Source organism: Gossypium hirsutum, chromosome D13 (assembly GCF_007990345.1).
Source record: "Gossypium hirsutum isolate 1008001.06 chromosome D13, Gossypium_hirsutum_v2.1, whole genome shotgun sequence".
NCBI lineage: Eukaryota > Viridiplantae > Streptophyta > Magnoliopsida > Malvales > Malvaceae > Gossypium > Gossypium hirsutum.
In genome coordinates this window covers 56,902,196-56,926,266 of record NC_053449.1, presented here as the reverse complement: position 1 = coordinate 56,926,266, position 24,071 = coordinate 56,902,196, and the positions used below count along the sequence as shown (strand labels likewise).

General features: G+C 33.2%; 2 protein-coding genes across 4 annotated transcripts; one reads left to right on the top strand and one right to left on the bottom strand.

Annotated features, from left to right (window-relative positions):
• The first annotated feature begins 1,284 nt into the window (after window positions 1-1,284).
• On the top strand, window positions 1,285-10,656 carry LOC107936910 (probable UDP-N-acetylglucosamine--peptide N-acetylglucosaminyltransferase SEC). Its single transcript, XM_016869701.2, has 27 exons — window positions 1,285-1,781; window positions 2,225-2,370; window positions 2,455-2,553; window positions 2,667-2,717; window positions 2,827-2,943; window positions 3,148-3,204; window positions 3,706-3,825; window positions 4,056-4,118; window positions 4,221-4,299; window positions 4,531-4,640; window positions 4,746-4,799; window positions 4,893-4,960; window positions 5,038-5,140; window positions 5,250-5,452; window positions 7,350-7,446; window positions 7,775-7,846; window positions 7,979-8,055; window positions 8,142-8,343; window positions 8,424-8,591; window positions 8,837-8,947; window positions 9,024-9,110; window positions 9,232-9,359; window positions 9,443-9,525; window positions 9,617-9,722; window positions 9,809-9,955; window positions 10,095-10,215; window positions 10,308-10,656. The coding sequence occupies exons 1-27, from the start codon at window positions 1,592-1,594 to the stop codon at window positions 10,419-10,421; spliced, it is 2,973 nt and encodes a 990-aa protein (XP_016725190.1). The 5' UTR covers window positions 1,285-1,591; the 3' UTR covers window positions 10,422-10,656.
• A 9,773-nt stretch (window positions 10,657-20,429) lies between these two features.
• Window positions 20,430-24,000, bottom strand: LOC107936951 (pentatricopeptide repeat-containing protein At5g18390, mitochondrial). Of its 3 annotated transcripts, none has more exons than XR_001694538.2 (3): window positions 23,907-23,984; window positions 21,538-23,095; window positions 20,430-20,868 (listed from the first exon to the last, which is right to left on the bottom strand). XR_001694538.2 is itself a non-coding variant. In XM_016869747.2 (2 exons), the coding sequence occupies exon 2, from the start codon at window positions 22,956-22,958 to the stop codon at window positions 21,621-21,623; it is 1,338 nt and encodes a 445-aa protein (XP_016725236.2). In that variant the 5' UTR covers window positions 22,959-23,095; window positions 23,907-24,000; the 3' UTR covers window positions 21,139-21,620. The 3 variants fall into 3 exon arrangements, 1 of the variants encoding a protein (XP_016725236.2); XR_001694537.2 differs by lacking the exon at window positions 20,430-20,868 and adding an exon at window positions 21,139-21,342; XM_016869747.2 differs by lacking the exon at window positions 20,430-20,868 and having other exon boundaries at window positions 21,139-23,095; window positions 23,907-24,000.
• Between the last annotated feature and the right edge of the window lie 71 nt (window positions 24,001-24,071).

The following is a 24,071-nucleotide window of genomic DNA, read 5'->3' as shown; positions in this document are numbered from 1 at the left end:
TAGGAAACAAGAAATAATGTCACCAAGTGGACTCTATGCCTCCACATATGTAAAAGCCCAAACAATAATTTCATAGGAGGCACGATTATTATCTAGAATGACAATGACATGTCTTTTGTCTCTGTCAAAAGTAGGAGTGAGCAAAACTCGATTCAATTCAAAAAAATAAAAAAAATTCAAATTTTGAGTTAATCAAATCGAGTTATTTGAGTTATTCGAATCAACTTGAATAAGTAATTCAAGTTTCTAGTTCAAATCGAGTTGAATTTTACAATTTGAATAACTCGAATAATTCAAATAACATATTTGTGTAAATACCTTTGTCAAGTTTGAAAATGAGCAAATCGGTCTCTCTTAACAAAAATTACAAAAAAAAATCAAAATAATTTTCAAAATTCAAAATATTTATAAAAATTCCAAAATTTATATTTTTAAAAAATTATAAAAATTTCAAAAAATATATATAAAGAAAGTTAGAAAAAATTCTAGAATAATAATTTTGGAAACCTAAATAAGTTAATTAATGATTCAAGTTTATCATACTAAAGTATTTTTTTATTATTTTACTTTGAAAAAATTTTCAAATATATATGATTTCAGATTTATGTACTTTAATATGAAATTAGTTATACTGTAACAAGATTTGAATTTAACATGTTTAATTTTTTAATTTAACTTGAATATTTCGCTCGGTTCGACTTTACTCGAATTCCATTTCACTAGAGTCGATTCTAAAAAATTTTAAATTAAATTAAAATGATAAAATGAGACTCGTCAACTTAAAAAATTTTCGCTCAATTTGATCGAATACTGAAACTAATCAAAATGTGATGTAGTAACTTCAAAACTTGGATTATCCTCAACAATATCTTTTCTTACAAGCTTGCTATTAAAGATTGTAAGTGGATCAACATTATCCTCGACAAATCAAAGGCAGGGCGTAGTCTTGTCCTAACTTTTTCAGGTTGTCTAAAAAATCTTCAAGTTCATCAAAATTGTTCAAGATAGAAACCACAATCTAACAACTTAGAAAGGAAACAAGAAATTGGGCAAATAATATTTCTTTCTAATTGCCATGATTTTCCTCTGTTTTCATATTATTTGCGATTCAACGTACTTTTTGGGGTTAAGAATTTTCAAGAATTAATATTTATTGTTAGGGGTAAAAGTTTATGTTCTCTTTTATTGGTCAAATAACGTAAAACTTTACCAGTTTAATCACCCAAACAGGTCATCAAACATTCAAACTAGATACGTGTCAGTAATGAACAGAATCTTCTTTTTTGTTTTCACCGTACTCACCAAACGGCTTCATCTCCTCCGTACACGTTCAGATCAACGACTCACATTTATCTTCTATTTAGTATATAAAGTATCCGACGACAGGTCTTAAGAAAATAGCGGAAATTGGCTGAGAAAAAAAAAAAGGAAACAGAGAAAAGAAGAAGAAAGCTCGATTACTGAACGGTGGCGTTTGATCGAGTGCACTTCTTCTCCGTCGCGTTTCATTTCTAGGCCTTTGATCTGATAGATTTCAAAACCTTTTTCCCCCATCTTTTTGATGATTCTTCTTTATTGAGGGAGATCGAAAATGTTGTCGTTGCAAAACGGAGTTGGGATCTCTAGGGCCGCTCCGTACGGCGTTGGAATTTTCGATCGAGCTGATGAAACCTCCGATGCTGAGGCGGTAGCTGCTGGAAAATCCGCCGTTTATGCGGTGAAGCAGGAGCCGGCTTCTTCGTTCAGTATTGTGCCTCATAATGGACATGATTCACATGAAGGTTCACATCTTCATTTTTTTATATCAATAGTTTAAATTATTGTTGTTTCTTAATTTTGGAGCTTAAATATTTATCTTTCATAAAAATTACAATAAACGCGCAAAATATTAGATTATAGCAGTTCCTTTTTATTTTTTAAAACATGAAGTTTGATTATAATATTTCTTATTTGATTTCTTTAAAGCTATAATTTTGAGTTAGATCTGTCTTTTTGTTTTGGAAAAATCGTGTTGATACATAAATTTTAGACTTTTAGGGTTTTTTTTGTGTATCACTATTATTCGTTTTTAGCTTTCAAAATTGGAATAATTTAATTACTTTATGCCTGTCTGAAGAATTTATTATATATGCTTTACTGTAAAATTCTAAATCCATAGAATATTTTATCTGTGTAACATCTTATTTTAATCGCTGATGTCACCAATGATTTGCTTTTGATGCAGTTGATGAAGATATGCACTTGGCTCTAGCTCATCAGATGTACAAATCTGGAAACTACAAACAAGCATTGGATCATAGCAGTGCTGTTTACAATCAAAACCCACTTCGTACTGATAATCTGCTTCTTTTGGGTGCTATTTATTATCAGGTAAAATATTTCCTTTTTTTTGTCTTCCTTTAACAAGGAAATTGTTTTGTAATTTTATATTAATGCCTTTGAATATGTTTGCAGTTACATAATTATGATATGTGCATCGCCAAAAATGAAGAAGCCCTTCAAATCGAGCCTCGTTTTGCAGAGTGCTATGGAAACATGGCAAATGCTTGGAAGGTACATGTTAATCTTTATGTCAATTTTTTGAAGTTGAATAAAATAAAAAAAAAAGAAAAGAAGAGAAAGTTGTTGAAGAACTGATGGAGGTGTATTTTTTCCCTAACATGTAGGAAAAAGGCGATATTGATGTTGCCATCCGGTACTATATGATTGCAATTGAGGTTTGTATATGGTTATAAAACCTTGTTTTGTTAGCTTTTTGTCTTTCTGTTTTGCTTGCCAAATCTGTTGTTAGATTGTTAATCTTTGCTTGAATTTGCATTGCTGCAGCTTCGACCTAACTTTGCTGATGCATGGTCGAATCTAGCAAGTGCTTACATGCGAAAAGGAAGATTTAATGAGGCTGCACAATGTTGCCGTCAAGCACTGCAACTAAATCCTCTTCTGGTATATTTTAATCTGGTTATGTCTTATTATAATCCAGTTAAATGTTCTAAACTTATAATTCAGTACGATGTTCAACATTACAATTTCTATTGTTTTTTGTTTCTTTGTTTGCTTAGCAACTGTGACTCCGAATTTAAGATTTCAATAAGAGTTTCTGACCTATGTGCAAGACATCTGACCTACATTGTTTTAATTGCCTTGCAGGTTGATGCTCATAGTAATCTTGGAAATCTAATGAAGGCACAGGGGCTGTTGCAAGAAGTAAGTGTCCACAAATGAAATGTTTATACTGTTTGGTAGCCTAGCCTCATAACTGGCTGCCAGGGATGTGAAATCCTTGGGTTGAATTATGTTAAATTGTTAACTGATATAATTCACGCCTTTGGCATTACCATGTTGAAGTCTTCAACTAGGATTTGGTTGGACCTCATTCCGTTCCATCGTTTGGTGGAAGTGGTCTAATCTTTTGCTTGCTTTGAGTGTGTATTCTCATTGCTGAATTAACCTGGCCTTGACTCTTATCATCCTGCCCAATCAGAAAGTGAGGGGAAACATCCTTCCCTTGTCTATAGATCTTTGTTGTGTATGTCTTTATCTGGTAAGTTACTGATGGAGGTAATTCATGTGTGGAACTGTGTCTCGATATCACAGTTCAATACAGATATCAACTTGTTATCTACAGGCCAGGGCTCAGATGATGGTTGGTCTTGTTATAACTTCATCTGCAGAGATCGAAATTGTCAGAACTAACGTTTTGTGCAGGCATACAGTTGCTATCTTGAGGCTCTACGCATACAGCCAACTTTTGCTATTGCATGGTCAAATCTTGCGGGTCTTTTCATGGATTCGGGTGACTTAAATCGAGCCCTTGAGTATTACAAGGTATGCAGAATCTTGTTTTTTATCTTGTTTTTATCTTGTCCAAATTCTGTAATTTACATCTTACTGATTGCCATAGATCACATGACCAACTTTTCAGTGCTGCTTCTTTTTTAATAATTTTCTATGAGATTATAATCTACCATACTGTCCCACCCCCCACTCAATTTTAGTGCTAAGAATTATTTTATGAGCAGCAATACTGATTTAATTTGCAAAATTTGAAATTGCAGGAAGCAGTTAAACTCAAACCCACATTCCCTGATGCCTATTTAAATCTTGGGAATATTTATAAGGTAAGCCATCTTGCCTTGTGCTCTTAATGTTTTGTTCTACAAGTGCCTGGGCAGTTCTTCTTGTGTTGGTGGAAAACAAGATATATCTTTTGTCTTTTCCAGGCTTTGGGAATGCCTCAGGAAGCTATTGTCTGTTATCAGCGTGCTGTTCAGACTCGGCCAAACAATGCAATAGCTTTGGGTAAGTGCCTACTACATCACATGGATTTACTATATTTTCACTTTGATCAAGGATGAAAATTTTGTATGACACTATTATTTGTTTTGTGCTGTAGTTTTTCTTCTTTTTAATTTATTGTACCTGTTATTTTGTTGCTTATTTTTGAAAGCTATTTGGATTTTTATTTTACGTTAAAGATAGTCAAGTTTAATAATGTTATTGAAGTACAAGTTATTTGACTCAATGATTCAGGGAACCTGGCTAGTACATACTATGAGCGAGGTCAACTGGATCTGGCAATCCTCCATTATAAGCAAGCTATTGCTTGTGATCAAAGATTTTTGGAGGCTTACAATAATTTGGTTGGTTTCCTCAATTTCTGTCAGATCGTAAACATTATAGTTTGCTTGTATGCTTTTTCTTTATAAATATGCTAACTTCAATTTGCTTCAATCATTTTCTTGAAGGGAAATGCTTTGAAAGATGTTGGTCGTGTTGATGAGGCAATACAATGTTATAATGTAGGCTTTTTTTTTCCTGCTCATTTAGGTTTTATTTTCTCTAATTACTGTTGTTGATCTTTTTAAGTTACAATTTTTCATTGCTGGGTGCAGAAATGTCTCACTTTGCAACCTAATCATCCGCAAGCACTTACCAACCTCGGGAACATATATATGGAATGGTACACTATCCTCAAATTCTTGATACGTTGCGTTGAATTTTTTAGTGTATGGGATTTTTACAAGTTTAACCTTGCAGGAACATGGTTGCTGCTGCTGCTTCTTATTATAAGGCTACGTTGTCTGTTACAACTGGCTTGTCTGCTCCATTCAACAACCTTGCCGTAATCTATAAGCAACAGGTGGTTCATTGGGATTTGATTCTGTTATTACCTTTGATAATAAATTATGTTAGCTAGTGCCTTTTTTCCTTGCCTCTTGTATCTAATGAGTATAAAATTTAATTTGTAGGGAAATTACGTGGAAGCTATATCATGTTACAATGAGGTATTGCGGATTGATCCCTTGGCAGCTGATGGGCTCGTAAATAGGGGTAACACTTACAAGGAGATTGGTAGAGTGACTGAAGCAATTCAAGATTATATTCGTGCTATTAATATCCGCCCAAATATGGCTGAAGCTCATGCAAATCTGGCTTCTGCTTATAAGGATAGGTAATTTTCTTAGTTTTTGATCGTCTCCGGACGTACTAACGCCCACAGAGTGAATATTGCAACTAAAGATATGAAATTTGAGGTAGTGTTTGCAATTATACGGGTCAGGTTATAATATAGTTTGTTTACAACGAAACATTTGGTAAGTATTCTGAGGATCATACCCAAGGTATTATAGTTTGTGGAAAATTGTTATTAAGCCAATTACCAAAAATAACTACTAATATACTTGAGTCACGAATTAGTAGTGTTAATCTAAAAGCAGGATGATAATAATATTAACTAAATAAGTTGAATAAATTGAACTAAACCTAAATCTACTTCTAACTTCATGTTCTCCTATTCTTTGTTTCGACTGTGCGAGTTGCTTTCGCCTAGATTCAATTGTTTTAACTAATTAATTATTGATATGGGGTTTTAATTAGTTGGTTAATAATTAACCTAGTAGGGTTTCTCAACCTTCTAGTAACCTAACTAGACGGCAAGAACTACCCCCTCTCAATGACGTAGTTCAGAGCGGAGTAGGATAAGGTTTTCACGAATAGGTAATACCAAATTTGGGTTAATTTCCACCTAGACTTCCTAGGGTCGTCAATAATCCTAGGGTTTAAATTCTTCCTTCCCTAACCACTAGTCTGTTAAGTGATGCTTGGTAGGCAATATCAATTTCGGGTTAATTCCATTGAAACATGCAAAATATATATAAAATATAAATGATTCTAATATTTACACAAACATTCAATTAACAATGTTAAAGAAAGAAATATAAAGAATAGAATAAATTTCGATTACAAGAACATAAAATAAACTAAGAAAAAACTAAGAATAGAATAAAAGCCTAAGAATCAAACCCTAAAAATTTTGTGTTTAAACTGATTACAATGGCCTTTATAGAGGCTAAACTCGGAATATTAGAGTGCCTAAACTATCCTTAAAGTCTTTAGAGTTCGACTAGGACATACACTCCTAATTTCCCTTAAAAATGCAACTATCACGTGTAGGGATTTTTTGGGCTGCGCAGCAGCGGTGTTGCAACATAGGGGGCGTGTTGCGACATAGCAAGCAATTTTGCTCCAAGGCTTGTTTTTGCTTGTCTTCGATGTTGTGACATCGATGTTTTGGTTTCGCGACATAGGCATTAGTTTCGGCCCGAATATGCATCTTTAGCTCCAGATTTGTCCTACAAGACCATGTAACTTTATTTAGAGATATAAAATGTAATAAAAACTACTAAAAAGCATAAACTACTATTTAAACATGAAACCCTAAATATATATTAAGATGCTTTGATTTAACTATTAAACAAGCTGAAGTTATATGTAAAAAAGATGTAAATAATAGTGTAATTCATGATAGATCAGTTTTTCATTATTTTTACTGTTCAAATTCCTTGATAAGAGGTTAAATTTTTGTTAAGATGGTAGGTTAGGGTCACTAGCATATCTTTATGGAGAACTTAGAGAAGACGGACTTAATTTTTCCTAAATTAATTGACATTCCTCTTTGAGCTTAGACTTCTTATTGGTTAAGATCTTATTCTTTGCTTTGTAAATTGTCATTTTAGCTTTTGCATTCCCTGACTTAAGGGTCAAATTGCAGTGTGATTTGCTTCATATAAGTCATCGCTCTTTTATAGTTGAACTAAGGGTCAAATTCTAAGATTGGCTGCTTTGTTTAGTCTTTTTCTGACCCAACTTTTATTGCTCATAGAAGAAAAGAAGAAGAAGAAAAAACTTGGGGGGGGGGGAGGTTGATATTTTATCCATAATAAGGAAAAACAAATTTGATGCATCTGGCTCTTTTCAGTGTATTTTTTTTTATTAAGATTTGTTCTATTGGGATGGGGAAAAAGCCTTTTTTGCTATCTGATTTTCAGTTGGGTTTACATGTAATACAGTGGACATGTCGAGGCTGCTATCAAAAGCTATAAGCAGGCATTGCATCTTCGACCAGATTTTCCTGAAGCTACTTGTAATCTCCTACATACGTTACAGGTATCACTATGGAATTAAATCTAGGCAAAAGCTACATTTCCATGCATTAGATATATATCTTTTATGTTGTAGTAGGAATCATTTGTTGAACATGCCTGTTTCTTTCAAGGCATTAATCTTTTCTATGTGATTATTACTTCTATCAATTCTAAAAGTAATTATCGAACCATGAATAAGATTTTAATTGCTTTCTTCATTGGTTTTTTTTGTGAGAGTACTTCCTTGGAACTTGATATTACTTCAAAGTAACTCAATGGTTAAGATGACCTTTTGTAGAGAATCATATTCGATTTGAATCAACTAATTGTTTTTAATTTTATATTTCCAGTGTGTGTGCAGCTGGGAGGATCGTGATAAAATGTTTACCGAAGTTGAAGGCATTATCCGAAGGCAGATTAATGTGAGTATTGATATGCTTGTAACTTTACCTTGTACTTTATGTTATTTTTTATCGATCTCTTTTTAGACTGGTTCATAATCCATAGTGGTTCCTTTTTCATTACGCTTAACTGCAATAATTCCTTTGTCTCAGATGTCAGTTCTTCCTAGTGTGCAACCTTTCCATGCTATAGCATATCCTATTGATCCCATGCTTGCCCTAGATATAAGGTATAAAATTCTTTCCATACTAATATATTTTAGTTTACTCTGGGGAGCTAAAGCTTTTTCATTAACATTTCCTCTCTTTCTTGCAGCCGTAAATATGCTGCCCATTGCTCCATGGTTGCATCTCGTTTTGCTCTTCCTCCATTCAATCATCCTGCACCGAATCGAATCAAGGGTAATGGCGGAAATGAGAGACTAAAGGTTGGTTATGTCAGCAGTGACTTTGGCAATCACCCCTTGTCACACCTCATGGGATCAGTATTTGGAATGCACAACAGAGAGAATGTTGAGGTTTTCTTTATCCTTTTTTTATTTATCAGACCATGTATAACTCTTGGGACGTGATTAAACATAAAACATGGTATTTGCAGGTATTTTGCTATGCCTTGAGCCAAAATGATGGCACTGAATGGAGACAGCGTATCCAGTCTGAAGCCGAGCATTTTATCGATGTCTCTGCCATGTCATCAGATGTGATTGCCAAAATGATTAATGAGGATGGAATACAAATACTTATCAACCTGAATGGTTATACCAAGGTATATGATATTCAAATTTCTCTTCCTTTGAGTAACCTATTTTTTTTTTTGGTGTCTTGCTACTTTGACATTTATAATATGGTAATGAAAAATCAATCTGAGTTTCTTTCTTTGAATTTTGTTTTCTCTGGTACCTATTTATGTAGTGTATGATGCTGAAATGTCTTCTAGTTTTACATTTCTGAATTTCTAAGTTTACAATTTAAAATTCTAATATGAAATCATTGTCCTGCTCGATGATACAGGGTGCAAGGAATGAAATTTTTGCCATGCAGCCTGCACCTGTACAGGTTTCATATATGGGATTTCCTGGGACTACTGGGGCAGATTATATTGATTACTTGGTCACTGATGAGGTAGGAATGGATGCTTTACAAAAACCTTCATTGATTCTTTTGTGCTTTGTCTAACTTCGTTTTTGTTTGCTTTCAGTTTGTTTCCCCTTTGCGCTATTCACATATTTATTCAGAGAAGCTTGTCCATCTCCCACATTGCTACTTTGTGAATGATTATAAGCAGGTCGGTTTTTTAAACTGTGGAATAAAATAGAAATCTGTACAATGTCAGTGAACTCCTTTGATGTGCTTGAATTGTCATTTAGATGCTCAAGACCTGATTCTATAACTCTAAATGTTTGCAGAAAAATCGTGATGTGTTGGATCCAACATGTCAGCACAAGCGATCTGATTATGGTCTTCCAGAAGATAAATTTATTTTTGCATGCTTCAACCAATTGTATAAAATGGATCCTGAAATCTTTAACACTTGGTAATACGAGGATGATCTTCAAAATGGACATAAATTCCAATATTTTGTCATCACACTTCACCCTTCATACTTCTAAATTTCAGGTGTAATATTCTTAAGCGTGTACCTAATAGTGCACTTTGGCTCCTCAAATTTCCAGCTGCTGGAGAAATGAGGCTGAGAGCATGTACATTCCTAATTGTTTCCTTTTTTTTATAAGAACGCAACCTTCTTTGTATATCATGGTTTTTATTGGTGATGATGGTCTTAATTTTCAGATGCTGCCGCACAAGGGGTACAGCCAGAGCAAATTATTTTCACAGATGTGGCCATGAAACATGAGCACATCAGACGCAGTGCTTTAGCTGATCTCTGTCTTGACACGTAACTATTCTTCCTGCTTTCTTTCTTTAACAGCATTGTCTTGCTCAATAGTTTAGTAATAATGGTTGCCTCATTCCTCTGTATAGGCCTTTATGCAATGCACATACTACTGGCACGGATGTGTTATGGGCTGGTTTACCAATAGTGACTCTACCCCTTGAGAAAATGGCGACAAGGGTTGCTGGATCACTTTGTTTAGCCACTGGATTGGGGGAGGAGATGATTGTAAACAGGTAGGATTTTAACATTTTCTTGGAGAAACGTCATACTGGTATGCGGACATATCATGATCAATCATTTTAGTTTCTTGGTTGAGTTGGGTTCTTATGCGTTTATGTAAATTCACATTTATAATTTATTCATGCTTCACAGTATGAAGGAATATGAAGAACAGGCGGTCACATTGGCATTAAACAGACCAAAACTCCAGGCTCTGACCAAAAAACTCAAGGAAGCTCGTTTAACTTGCCCGCTTTTTGACACAGCACGCTGGGTAAATATTTAACAGACACTCCTGCTATTTATTTTTGCAATAACTCCCAGAAGAAATGCCTAAAGAAAATGTACGCATATAAAAACTGGCAGGTACGAAATCTGGAGAGAGCATACCTGAAAATGTGGAATCTGTATTGCTCAGGGCAGCAGCCACAGCACTTCAAAGTCACTGAAAATGACTTTGATTTCCCTTATGATAGATAGATAGGAAGCAAGAGGGATTGTAGATAAGAATCAAGAAGAATATAGAAGAAAAGATATTCCGACCTTAGGGAGGAAGGAATCGTTTTAGAGTCCTACTATTATTCGTTGAGATATATATTCCCGATATTTTTATGCTCAGATGCAACAAAATCTTTGCAGTGCCTTAAAAATATGTTTAAAACAAGTGGCTAAGACTGGAGTTTGGGTTAAGATGAAATGAAGTTTCCTGCTTTTATTTGCCTGGTTGAATTTTGTTGATGGCGGCCGACAAATGACTGTAGCAGAAAATTGCCATCCCAGCATATCCCGGCATGTTGGTTCAATTCATTGAATGAATGAGGGGCAATGCCTACAGGTTAATCTCATGAAGACATTGAAGATATCTGGATGGGATACTCTTGCCTAAAAACATGAAGATTTTTATTAGATATGGTTCGGATTCGGGTTAGGTTTAGATTAAGGTATCTTTGAGTTCTGTAATTGCTTAGTAGTACTGGTCCAGCTTTAGTTACTTAAGAAAACCATCATTAATACACATTAAAAGAAGATTGATATAATTTTTAAAAATACATATATAATTAGTAAAGTGCATTTGGATCAAATGTTAAAACCACCCTAGACCTCCCATTTTCAAAAGGAAAAGAGAAAAGGAGTTATGTTCAACGTTCTTTGTAGTTTGTTAAAAATTGCATACCAGATTAATGTTCAAACTTTGAGTAATACCTCGATCTATTAACACTTTACTGCACCGATTTTTTCAAGTTTATTTTATAACGATCATAGGCCGGGCGGCTTGGCCCGTTGACCCGTCCAAAATATGAGAGGGTTCGGGTAAAAATATAGGCTCGAAGTATGAGTTTGGGCAAAACACGAGGCCTGTTTAAAAAATAGGCCGGGTCTCGGACAACTTTTTTAGCCCAGGCCCGGCCCGAATATAATAAATATATTTTTTATTTTTAAAATACATTTTTCATTTTCCCTCCCCATTTTCCATTTCCCCGTACATCTGATAAAAATTCTTATACCCTTCCTTTCTCCCTTTTTTTTCCCCAATTTAAAAATCCACCTCCACGATCCACCATTCCACCTTTTTTTTCCCTATTTGAAAATTTTTATTGTTAACCCTATTTCCTGTTCGTACAATTAGACTGATAGGTTTAAAGCAATCAAAGATTGTGTTGACATATTTAACCTTTAAATGTCGCGTGTTTTAATCTTGTTATGCATAAAATGAAGAATCATTTCTGCATAATCATCTGCTCGTGGAACTTGGAGAAAGAAGTAGAGAGTTTAGTAGTGTTGAAGATGTCATCCTTATCTTTTAAGTGTGTTTGACACTCGTGGAAAACTTTACTTATGAATAAATGTATAAGATCATCAATGGAAATAATCCAAGAGATAAATTTAGATATTATATGAATTTTTCAAACTGATCTAAATGTTGGTAAAGAGCTCTTGTATCAGTCTATAAATGTTACTTTATTGTGTTTTTCCTATTGTTGTTGTTCAACACTCCTATATAAGTATTATTTGATTTAATTCACGACTTTTATTTAACTTAAGGAAAAGGGATCCAGTACCTATACGGCTTTGTTTCACCCCTTTTTAATTGTATGTTTAATAAGCAAAAGAGTAATAAATCCCCAAAAAGTACCTACTACCTTTACCTTAGGGTATTAAATTAAAGGCTAAATGTTAAATAAGTTGTAGTAAAATAATTAAAACATTTCTCTGTCAAAGCCTACCTTCCTTTCATCAACTTGTACCAATAAAAAACTGTAATAATTTTTTTTATCAGACTTAGAATTACGTAAGTTGAAGTTTTGAACAACAATCTTGAAAAATTGAAATAAAGAATTACTCTTAGGAAAGAGCTTGGATGCTTTGATTGTTGACTTGGACTACTTGCTTGCGGTTAATGCTTTAGAAAGAAATATTATCGACAGTTACTAGTTCAAAATTATTTTTATATTCGGTCATTTTTTATTGATTTGTCCTTTTTTTTAGATGAAGAGGGATGATTATAAGATTGTTCATCCTTTAGTATTGATGGCCTTATCTTATGTACCCTATCATGAGTTTGAGTCTATTTTAAATGTTTTGACACCTATTTTTGATGCAAATATTTTTGCTCGCTCTAATAAGGATGGTATGCATAGGATATGGTGTATGAGATAAATCTATTGGCTTGAAATTAACTTGTTTATTCTCTTATTTTTTTTGATACTCTAAAATTTTTATCGAATTAAAATAATTAATTTTGGTAATTGAAGGGCGTCTTGATATTTATACAATTACTGTGGATGTTGCTTATGAATCGCAAATTATATTCTACAATCTTCATATACTTTAAATATTATTTTTGCATTATGGAAGAGTTATATGCTCATATCGAACTAGTGTCGAAAGTTTGATACATTTTTACAAACTATACTTTAACACATTCGGTATGTTGTATATATATTATTCTTTGCAACATTTTTATTTACTTAAAAACTATACCATTAAATTACCAATATAAATAATATATTTCATTGTCATTGAATTAAGTTTTGAACCCAATATTGTAGCATATAACACTATCATTGACTGTCTTTGTAGTTTGTAAGAAGGGATGACTAAATGAGGCTCTTGATCTCTCCTCTCATGTGACGGTTAAGGGCATTAGACCAAAAACGGTTACTTACAATTGCTTAATTCATGCTATATCTGGAAATGAAGTTCTCAGAATTTTGAAATTGCATGGGATTCAAGTTGAATGAATTTATTATAATGTTTACTGAGATCACAAGCTTAGTTTCTTAATTTAATCTCATATTTTTTTGTTTTTGCTTTGTTTTATTGCAGAAACAATCGACATTGAAATCGAGTTGGCTTATCTTAGCTTCCTTTCCCGTAAGCTTTCATTTACATTTTCTTTTGAGATTTTAATTTGATTTGATTTTCTTTTATTTTACTTTGTACAATATTTTGTAGAATAGCAGATTTTCTAGATGATAATTTGTGTCCTTATCTCAAAAAAGAAGGGAACTTCCAAAATATTAGGGGGAAAGAAAAACTTAAATTTTGATTAAATTATGGTAATGTTATGCTAAAATTGTTTATCTACTAATAGGAAAATAATGGGATTGAGAAATAGAAATGCTTCTATTTATGACTTTGGATTGGATTTATGCAGTTTAAATTTCATTAATTTCTTTTTTGGTACATATGTAATTTTGTTATAAAATTAAATATGTTGATTGGTTAACGTATGGATACTATAGTTGGTTGTTTATATTTTGCATATTTTTTTATAAAATTGTGGTGTTTACTAGAAAAAAAATGGGCCAGGCTCGAGCTTAGGATTTACTCCCCGGGCCGGGCTTGGACAAAATTTTAGGCTCATATTTCGGGTTGGGCGGGACCTAAGAAGCGGGCCAAAATTTTTTTCTGGGTCTGGCCCGGCCCGGCCCATGGTCACCTCTAGATGTCACTCTCAGTAAATGTTTTTTTAAAAAATAAAAAAATTAAAACAATAAAGTTTTTTTTGAAAAATAATTATTTTAAAAATTACATTTACGATAACTTGGACAATAATTTTTCTAGGTCTATCTTAGATGTGATTTTCTAAATAATCATTAAAAAATTATGGAAAAATTATTTTGGTACAAAATTATTTAAATATTATTAATAATATAAAATTTTATTAAAAAAATGAAAAAAATATTTTAAAATTATTAAAAATCACGCGTGGAACAAACTTTGACAACCATTTATCTGAGTTCAAATACATCTGAACAATCACTTGTTCAAGTTCATTCCAAGTGTGATTTTTAATAATTGTTAAACACTTTTATTAACTTTAATAAATTTTATAATTATATTTATTTTAAATTCCCATAATTTATATATTATAATTTTATAGTAATTATTAAAAAAATAACAATTAAGAATCTGGACAATTGTTTGTCCAGGTTTATTATAGATGCGATTTTTAAAAAGTACTTTTTATGATTTTTATTCTTTACAACATTTGTTGACGTGGCAAAATGTCATGGCAACATGATGTGTTGGAAGACCGAATTTGGAAAATGCAACAAAAAAAAATTAAAGAAAAAACAGAGTTTTAAATTCTTTTTCAAAACTAGAACTTGGTTGTGATGTCTAAAGTAATAAACACTTAATCAAAATTGTACCTTTTCGATTGGTTTAAAATGAATGTTTTGATCAAGTAGTCTTCTCCGCTATCCTCGAACTCATATTTGTCGAGTGTGGGCTCGCTTTAAATAAGAAAGTTTTTCACAAAATTACCAGTGGGGTAATTTTGTAATTTCTTTAAACTTCTGTGATAAGTTGTAAATAAAAAAAAATATCTTTAGAAATTTTCTAAAATAATTTCTTTAGAAATTTCTCTCTATAACTTTCTCTTGAATTGAAGTGTGAAAAATAATGACACATGACTCTCTTTATATAGGGAGAGTTCAACTATATTAAACTTAATCACTTTAATATTAAATTAATATGATACTTATCAAGATAAATATTAGATTAAATTTAATATCAAATTTATTAGATTAATAGAATATTTATCTACAAGATAAGTATTAAATTAAATTTAATATTAGATGTAACACCCTGATTAACTTAATCCTATTTTTGTGAATTTTAATACAAATATTTGTCTACTTTAATGATTAAGTATTCTGGGTGTGTGTATGAGGTTTTGGGTTCAAGTCTCACATTTGTAAAATCTGTTATTTATGATTCTAGCATTTTCCCTATTGGGTGGGCTTATGTAATTTTTCTTATAAACTCGTATTAGAATGAGTTTGTTGGTTCAAGCGGTAAGGAGTTAGCTTGTTGGTGGTCTTGTGTTTGAATTCCTGGTGAGCGTGGGTAATAATTTTTGTCTCAGTTGTCTGAGAGAGTTTGGATGAGTTTGGAAGTTTAAGTGGATGAGAGGATGGGTAGTTAGATTGGGTTGATAGGAGATCATGCCTTAATCTGAGGGATTTTTGTTTTATTTTTATTTTTTTTCTTTTCTCTCTCTTCACAAGGAAAAATTCTGATGTTAGTTTCTCCATTCTTTTTGACACTTCCTTCTTGTTCTCCTTCTCTACATCTTTGATTCTTTCTCTTGTTTTCTTTCCCCTTCAAATCTGTTTACATATTTTGTTCTTCACGTTGCACTATGGAGCTTGGCATTTTTTGTGTGATTTGGGTAAGCTGTTGGTTTATTCTTTTTTGTAGCAGCGTAGTGATGTAGATAGGGGATTTGATTTCTGCGAAATTTTGTGTAGGAGAAGGCTGGAAAGAAGGGGGTTTTGCTCCGACGGTCTAAACCGCGTTAGTATCTGTTCTTGTCGACGGTAAGTTATGTGCATTATTTCGGGTTATGTTGTCGATTCATAGATTGGTTTCTAATTGGTCAATGGGATGCTTTTTCTTAGGTTTCGAAGGGTTTGGGATTGCTGTAGCATAAAAAATGAACTAGGTGTGTACCTAAAACACGAAAAAATGAAGTTTGGTGAAAGCCGAAAACTGGGACTGTCGATGTCACATGGGCGTGTGGTCGATAGTGTGGCTGGTTGTGTGTGACACACAGCCATGTGACTGTCGAGGGTGTGGCTGTGTGCGAGACACGACAGTGTGATAGCGAATGTATGGCCGTGTGGGCCACACGGGCTAAGCCAGGTTGAGCATGTGGGCCCATACAAGCATGCCACACGTGCGTGTGGGTTTTGGGCCAGACTGTGTGGGCCACACGAGCAAGGCCAATCTGGGCATGTGGGCCCACACGGGCATGTGAGCCTAAGATTATGAAATTTTCCCTAGGGTCGCACGGGTCGTTCCGATCGACTGTGGGCCTTTTGTAAGGTCGGTAAGGGCTAATCAAACCCTTTTTCATGTGATCTAATGTTCTGTTAGTTTGATTTGAGTAGGAAACTTATATGTATGTCTGACTGTACCGTTTAAGTATGTATGTTATCTGTATAAGAGCATGTTAAGCATGTTAAATATGTTATTTCTGTATCTGTATTCTGTACTTGTGTTTGGGGTGAGATTTGAATATGCAAAGGAAGTGATCTGTTCGACGACCTTTCGCCTATATTCTGGCAGCTTGACTACATATTATTTGTTATGTGTCGCATCGACACTATATTGTGTGTAGGGATAGGTGAGTGTTTTTGACTCTACATGGTGTGATGAGATGGACAGAGATGGTGTGTAAAGGATGGGGGTAGGATTCTGTATATCTGACTGGATTATTTGATTTTGATATATGTATTTGCTAAGGACTTAGGTCCATATTTGTATCTATTCTACATATAAGAATACTATGTATATTTGTATGTCTATCTCTGTTGGGTTACACACTGAGTTTACGAAAACTCACATATGTTTGTCTGTTCTGTACAAGTAACCCTCGTACATAGGCGGGTCAGTACGACGGAGGCTCAACGGTGACCACTAGCTAAAACTGCCTTTGAGTTTTTGATATTTTTAAAATTCTGGATTTATTTGAGAGTTTGTAATTTTTGGGACTTTTTGGACTGTATGGTTTTAACTATTGGTTTTGGTGTTGATTGTTTTTTATCTTGCGCTGTTTGTCGAAATGATTTATGAAAACGACAGTTTTACACAAACAAAGGTTTTTCTGGAAACACGAACTGGGTTTCTAAAATATAATGACTTTTGAGATTTTTGCTACAAATTATGTTTTGACGAATGAATAAACTCACGACGGTTTCGGTAATAAACAAGTAAATGAATATTTTTTTGTAAAATTTGGACACTTTCTAACAAGTAACTTTATATAAGGTTTTTGTCAAAATAAAAATAGTTTCAAAACTCTTCTTCGTAACACTCTCAGATTCGGCCGTAACGTCTAGGCTGGGTTTGGGGTGTTACATTTAAACTATTAAATTATATTATTTTTAGAATAGTTAATCTGAAATTAAATTATACGGTAGAGTCTCAGTAGGAGTGTAGTTCTTCTACTGCTCAATTGTTGAAGGACCACCCGTGGCTACCGAAATGTTATCGTTGTCACCGGTAAGGGTGTGCAAAATTCGGGTAAAACAAAAAAAAATCAGTTAACCGACCGAATTCGATTAATCGGTCGGTTAACTGAATTTTTTCAGTTGGGGGTCAGTTAATTATTTTTTAATTTTTCGGTTAACGGTTAATTCGGTTTGAAACCGGTCGGTTAATCGAATTTTTTCGGTTTAACCGAAAAATTAATAAATAAAATTATAATATATAAATAGGCCCACTATTCACCTAAACCCAATCCAAACCCAAGTATCTAACCCAACCCAACCCAATCATAAAAATTACAAATAATTTAATAAATAAAAATAAAATTCTAAAACTAAAACTAAAACTAAAACTAAAGTCTAAAAGTCTAAACAAATAATTTAATAAATAAAAATAAAATTCAAAGACTTATGTAATATTTTTCATTATGTAGTGATTCTATTCGGTTAATTCGGGTAATTTAGTTAATTCGGTTAATTTGGGTAATTTGGTTAATTTTTAACCAAAAATAAAAAAATATATAATTTTCGGTTAATTCGGTTAACCGACCGAATTAACCGAAAAAATTTCGGTTCGGCTAACGGTTAAAAGTTTTAAAAGGTCGATTAATTCAATTAATGTTATTTCGGGTCGGTTAACCGACTGAACACCCCTAGTTACCGGTACCATAATGCCCGGTAGTGCCATCGCAAGTTCGACTATCTTCGGTTCGGTCTGGGTCAGTGATGACCCGAGTGGTCTAGTTCTACCACCTGTTGGATCATCAGTTCAGTTTCATACACTAGGTTTGGTTCAATCAGTTTTGGGTCTCGACCTCAGTTTTGGGTCTCTAGTCTAATTTTCGATCTCAGGTCTAATTTTCAAGTTCAATTACTTATTGTGCCAATTGTCTGACTTCAAAATTAATTTTTAAAAATATTATATTTATTTAATTAATTTGATTAATTTAATTTTACTTGATCAAAATTAATTTTCCCAAAAATCACTTAGATATTCAAAATTAATTTTTCAAGAAAATTTCTTAATCAAATTATCTAGTTGAACAATTCTCACGACTACCTAATTTAATTTCATATCGAATAAACCAACTCAATTAAACTATTTCCAAAATCATAGAATTTTTTCTAATTCAAATGCAATTCGATTGAGCTTTTGTTGAGCTAGTGGAGGGACCAATTAGATATATACGATTTGGCTCGAGTAATTACAATTATATTCAGAAGCATCATTCTGATAATTCGCAATTTACTTAACCATAGAGTCAGTCCACAATAAGTACCATGATTGGAAACTTCTAATAGTATATACTCTTTACAAAAGCAATTTATCCAACTACTTTGTCCAATGACCTCATCATGTATGTTACCGTCATATGATATCCTTGATTCTTTTAAGTTAAATCCGATCACCCAAAACAATTCTATTTTATCTTATTGTCATCATTTTGTCTTCTTAATGAGATCACTTGCAACAAATGATTGTAATAAATTGCTTGTTCAAGAACAAACAACTTGTGGCCACGTTGCATATTTATTAATCCATACAATGTCAATGAGAGAATATTGTTTAACTTTTTAATCGAGCTCTTAATTTCATTGTTGCAAGTAAAGTCATGACATAAACAAGTCATGTACCCGATATACAGACTATAGGCTTGATCATCTTTAGAGTATAAGCCTCCACTTATATCAAAGAACATGAATTACATGCACATGGCTAGTGATTAACTCAGGATTTAGGTAAATCACACCATGAATATTACAAGTGAATCAATTCACAAACGGGTTCAAAATTAATTCAACTTGGGTTCAATCCATTGTATCATTCTTCCAATGAATACATCTATATCTCTACCTGTGGAGTCAACTACTCTAATAGCTAAGACTAGCCATCTCTCCAATTGGAATTGTAAATGACATAATAATCCTTCTAAGTATTTGAATTAAATGCTCACTTTGATTCTTTTATGGAATTACGAACTTGTTTAGATTATCTAGTGAAGTAAGTTGTCTTTCTCATAATATAAATGTTCTTACAATTTCACTTATCATCAATTTGAATTTAGACAATGAATGAGCTAATATTTACTTGTCACAATTTTGCTATGTATGCAAAACATGAAAGACAAAAACATAAAAGATATAACAGTGAAATTAACTTTATTTATTTATTGTTCAAATACATAGAAAATAATTACATATTTACTATAATATGAACACATTTCTCAACATGATGTACACGTGGTTGCCATGTGTCGTCGTACAATTGGTTAGCCAGTCACATCAGTGAAACATATCAGTCAAATTTGGTCAATGTGAGTAGAGGTACTTGATTGATTAATTTTTCTTCTTTTAAAGGCTTAATTGGGTGTTAAGTTTTGTTGAGGGCTTAATTGATTTTAATAAGCCAATTATAAAAATGTCATTTCGTAATTAAACTAAGTTAATATTAATTAAAAATATATATCTGGTGAGATTTAAATCTATACTAATTGAATTAGTAAAACTTTAAATTCACCATTCAATCAAAGTTCATTTTAGTAGTTTTTATATAATTTTATTTTAATATACGCAATTTATTATCTCCATCAATTGTGTAAACTAATAATGTTATTAATTGAGTTGGTGTCATAAGTTAACTCGACATTAAATCAACATTGATGATAACGTCATGATAAATAATTGTACTCATTTAGTATTCTTAATATGATGTATTTATGTGTTTAAATTAAATTTTACTTATAATTTAATTTAGTTTTTCATTATAATATCATATATATTTAATGTGTTATTGTTAATTAATTTCAAAGCATATATTTTATTATTTATTATGTTTTTTCCAAGTAATTTTGTTAACTAATTTTAAAAATAAATAAATGATTTTTCCAAGTAAAAACCTATGTTTTACCTTATACACCTAAGTTTTTCCCTTTTACCAAGAAAAATTAAAATTAGTTCTAAAATAAAATAAAAAGGATAAAATAAATGACAAAAATGAAAACTTACTAAAATTGGATAACTAAAATGAACACTGAATTAAAGACAAGTGACCAAAATGAAAATAATTTTTAACGGAATGAAAAAATGATTATTAATGGGAGTGCCTAAAATAAATAAAGAAATATTTTTCAGCGGATGAACAACAGTGTAACTTTTCACCGATCTTGCAGAGTTTGTAACAAACTCAGGCTCCATCTAGTAGTCTTCCAATGAAGGATACTGCTATTGTCATCTTCCACTGGGCTTATAATTCCTTGGATCACTTAATATTGAAGTCGATATTACGAAAAACAGGCAAATCAGAATACTACTAATATCCGATTTCCTTTCAAATGTATTTTTGCAAACATACGTTCGACACAAGTACTCCAAAAAGAAATGAAGAATGAGAGCCATGTAGCTTATTGCCTATCCCTTAGTAAAATCTGCAAAACATACAGTAAGGATTTGCCTTGGAACATAGCCATTGAAATCAAGATCAAAGCACATGATGGGTGCCATGAGATGGTTGGAGTGTTATAGTTATTGCAAATGCCAATATGAACACTAGCACACAGGAGAGCTTTGCCTTGAAGCACTAATGAAATTATGTTTAATCTTTGCAAAACTATTTTGCCTAAAGTGTTTGTCTAAAGTTTAGTGATTGCAGACTGTAACATCCCCAACAATATAAAGCTATATACTCAGATTGACAGTTTAGTTTCATGAGCATTGCAATGATAATAATCCCAATAACATCAATTCTTAACACCTTCCATGAAAAGACTTCGACATTGCACTACCATTAACATTTTCACCAAACAGTTAATGCTGGAGCGGTCCGTCTGTTAGATGTTACTCTAAGCTCCTATTCTGATTTGCTAGGCAAGAACGACTTGACACAATTGTTCTTGAAAGGCCTGCATCAAGCCTCATTAAGTAAAAAATGGTTGAAGCTTAAATGCAGAAATACGAGAGACAGAAGTAACCAGGTAATTCTCAATGAGACTTTTGTGTGGTAGAACTTAAAATGTATAACTAGTATCGAACAAGGTCAGAAATAAAATGAATCAAAACTAAATTAGAAGTAAACAAATCCCGAAACAGGAACTGACCTTTCAGAAGTTAATAACTACATCGAGCTGTCAAGTATTGTGACAATGGGATTTGCTATAATCTTCAATTCTGAATTGCAGCATCAAACATGTCGAAGGGAAACCTCCAACTGCTCTATCCTCTTAGCCAGATCATGCTTCCCACAATTCTTTAAACCATCAGTAACCATATCAAAGCACCTTGAAATTGGTGCTAATCCCAGCTCAGTCATCTCCACCAAATAATTTGCTGCCTCTACAAATCTGCCTCCACGTCCACACATTGTTATCAACATTGTATAGACCGGTCTGTTTGGAGCATGACCCTTGATCTTCATCTCACCGAAAAAGCTAAATGCATCATCAAACTGCCCTTTCCTACACAAGCCTTTGATTATAGGTGCATACAAACTAGGGAATGGCTTATAACCTTGTTCAATTGAATTATTTAAAAGTCTAAAAGCCTCGTCGATCCTACTGACTTTTGAAGCTGCAGGTATCAATATTTTGTAAGTATTCATATCCGGACAAAGCCCCAATTTACAAACACTATGATACATATCGATGCAGAAATCAATCTCCTCAGTTTTACAGATTGTTTCCACCAAAGAATTAAATGCAGCAATGTCAGGCACAAACCCTTCCTTGGTCATTCTTCTTACCATTTTCTTGGCTGATTCAAGATAACCTGCATTCAGCAAACCTTCTACCAACAAATCTCGACCTCGAACCGAAGGATTAAACCCCTTCTTGCTCATGTCCTCCAAGAAGTCTTGTGCTTCCTTCATCTTCCCGGAGGAACACCATCCATTCACCAGAACTGTGTATGTCCTCTTGTCTGGTAACTCACCTTTCCTAATCATCCTCCGGATTAATGCATATGCTCCATGGAACATCTTCACCTCACAAAGTGCAAAGAGCAATGAATTGTAAACGCTAACGGTCTGTTTGCAACCTAAATTAGTGCTTTTGTTGAAAACTTCCACAGCCTGGTCTATGAGGCCGTTCTTCCCATACTCTTCAATGATAAAAGACAGGGTATCACAAGAAAGGCTAAGCTGCTGCTTTTGCATTTGTTGAATGGTTTTCCACATGGATTCATACTTCCTATGGAGAATGAGGATCTTGACTAGCTCCTCAAATTCGACGGAGGTGGGGGCGTAGTGGGAACGAGCCCATGAGAAGAAGCGAAGAGATTCTGTAGGGGAGTTTGAGCAGGAACGAAGTATGCGGAATACAAGTTCAGAGTTCACAGAAAGGTTCATGCGGTTGAGAGTGCGCTCTGGATGAACTTCACGACGAACGATGTTGGAAATGTGGTGGATAGCTGCAAAATAGTCATCTTTCGAAACAGAAGTGATGGAAACAGAAGTACCTTGGAGAGAATTTGCTAAGGTTAGGGTCCTAAAGGAACAGAGAAAGTTTATGTGATTTATTTCCATATTTGTGGAGCAGCTGTGCAGACCGGAGCATTTGTAGTAGAAGTTACAGTCCAGTAACCTTCATTTCCACCTCGATACTCGTTAATTGACAGAAGCAACAGAGGAATAATATGTTGCAATTTCAAAGAACTTCCGTACTGTAACAAGGAATAAACAAAAAATACCAATCACATGTACCACATCGAAAAGGAAACAAGACAAGATGACTAAAATCAATGGTAAAGAAACTCACTCTTATCATACATTAACATATAAACATATTAAGCTCACTTCTATGAGTCCTACGTGTTGCAGTTATTGCTTCTTTAGACCTAGCCCTCTAGGGCAAAAAGAATTTGAGCTACATTTCGCTAACACCAAAGAGAAATGCATAAAAATGGTATATTGAGCATCAGAAAATGACATTTCTTATAATAATTTCACACTAGCAACTTGTTTGATATACAAAATTGAACGATGAACTGAATGTGTACATTTCTTATCCCACTCTCATGTTCATTCAAATTGAGCATGTCTTCATGCTTTCAACATCAAGGCATCGTAGGTAACCCATAGAAACAGAACAATTAAAGAAGAAGAAAAAAAACCAAATAACACAAAACAAATAGCATCATAAAATTGCTTGCATAGTTTAACAATCGGATACAACTATTAAACATAACCCAGTTTGAGAAAGCAAAGTTCAATACTTGAAAGTAACATTTTCTAATAAAAGAAGTTGGTTTTATCCATTAAAGCTAAATATCCATTAATAAATTTATCACTTTTAACCCATGTATATTTCCTATATCAAAGAAGAGATTGGCAATCTTAAAGAAAATCGAACAGAAGCTTAAAGGTAGAGACTTTGAATAACTCAATTAAATCCACAAGCTTGAGAGTTGGAGTTGGAATTAAAATGGAAAAGAAGGAAATACATGAGAAAAAAAATAAAAATAAAGAACACACCTCCTTTCTCTGTGGCTGTTGGAGAGCGTGAAGACTTCAAAGACATAAAAACCAGAGAAAAATATGAAGTTTGAGTATTGGGCCTTGAACTGAGTCCAACCCATTAGATTAAATAGTGTACTTATGAGGGGCTGATTTGGATTAAATCCAACACTTAGAGATAAG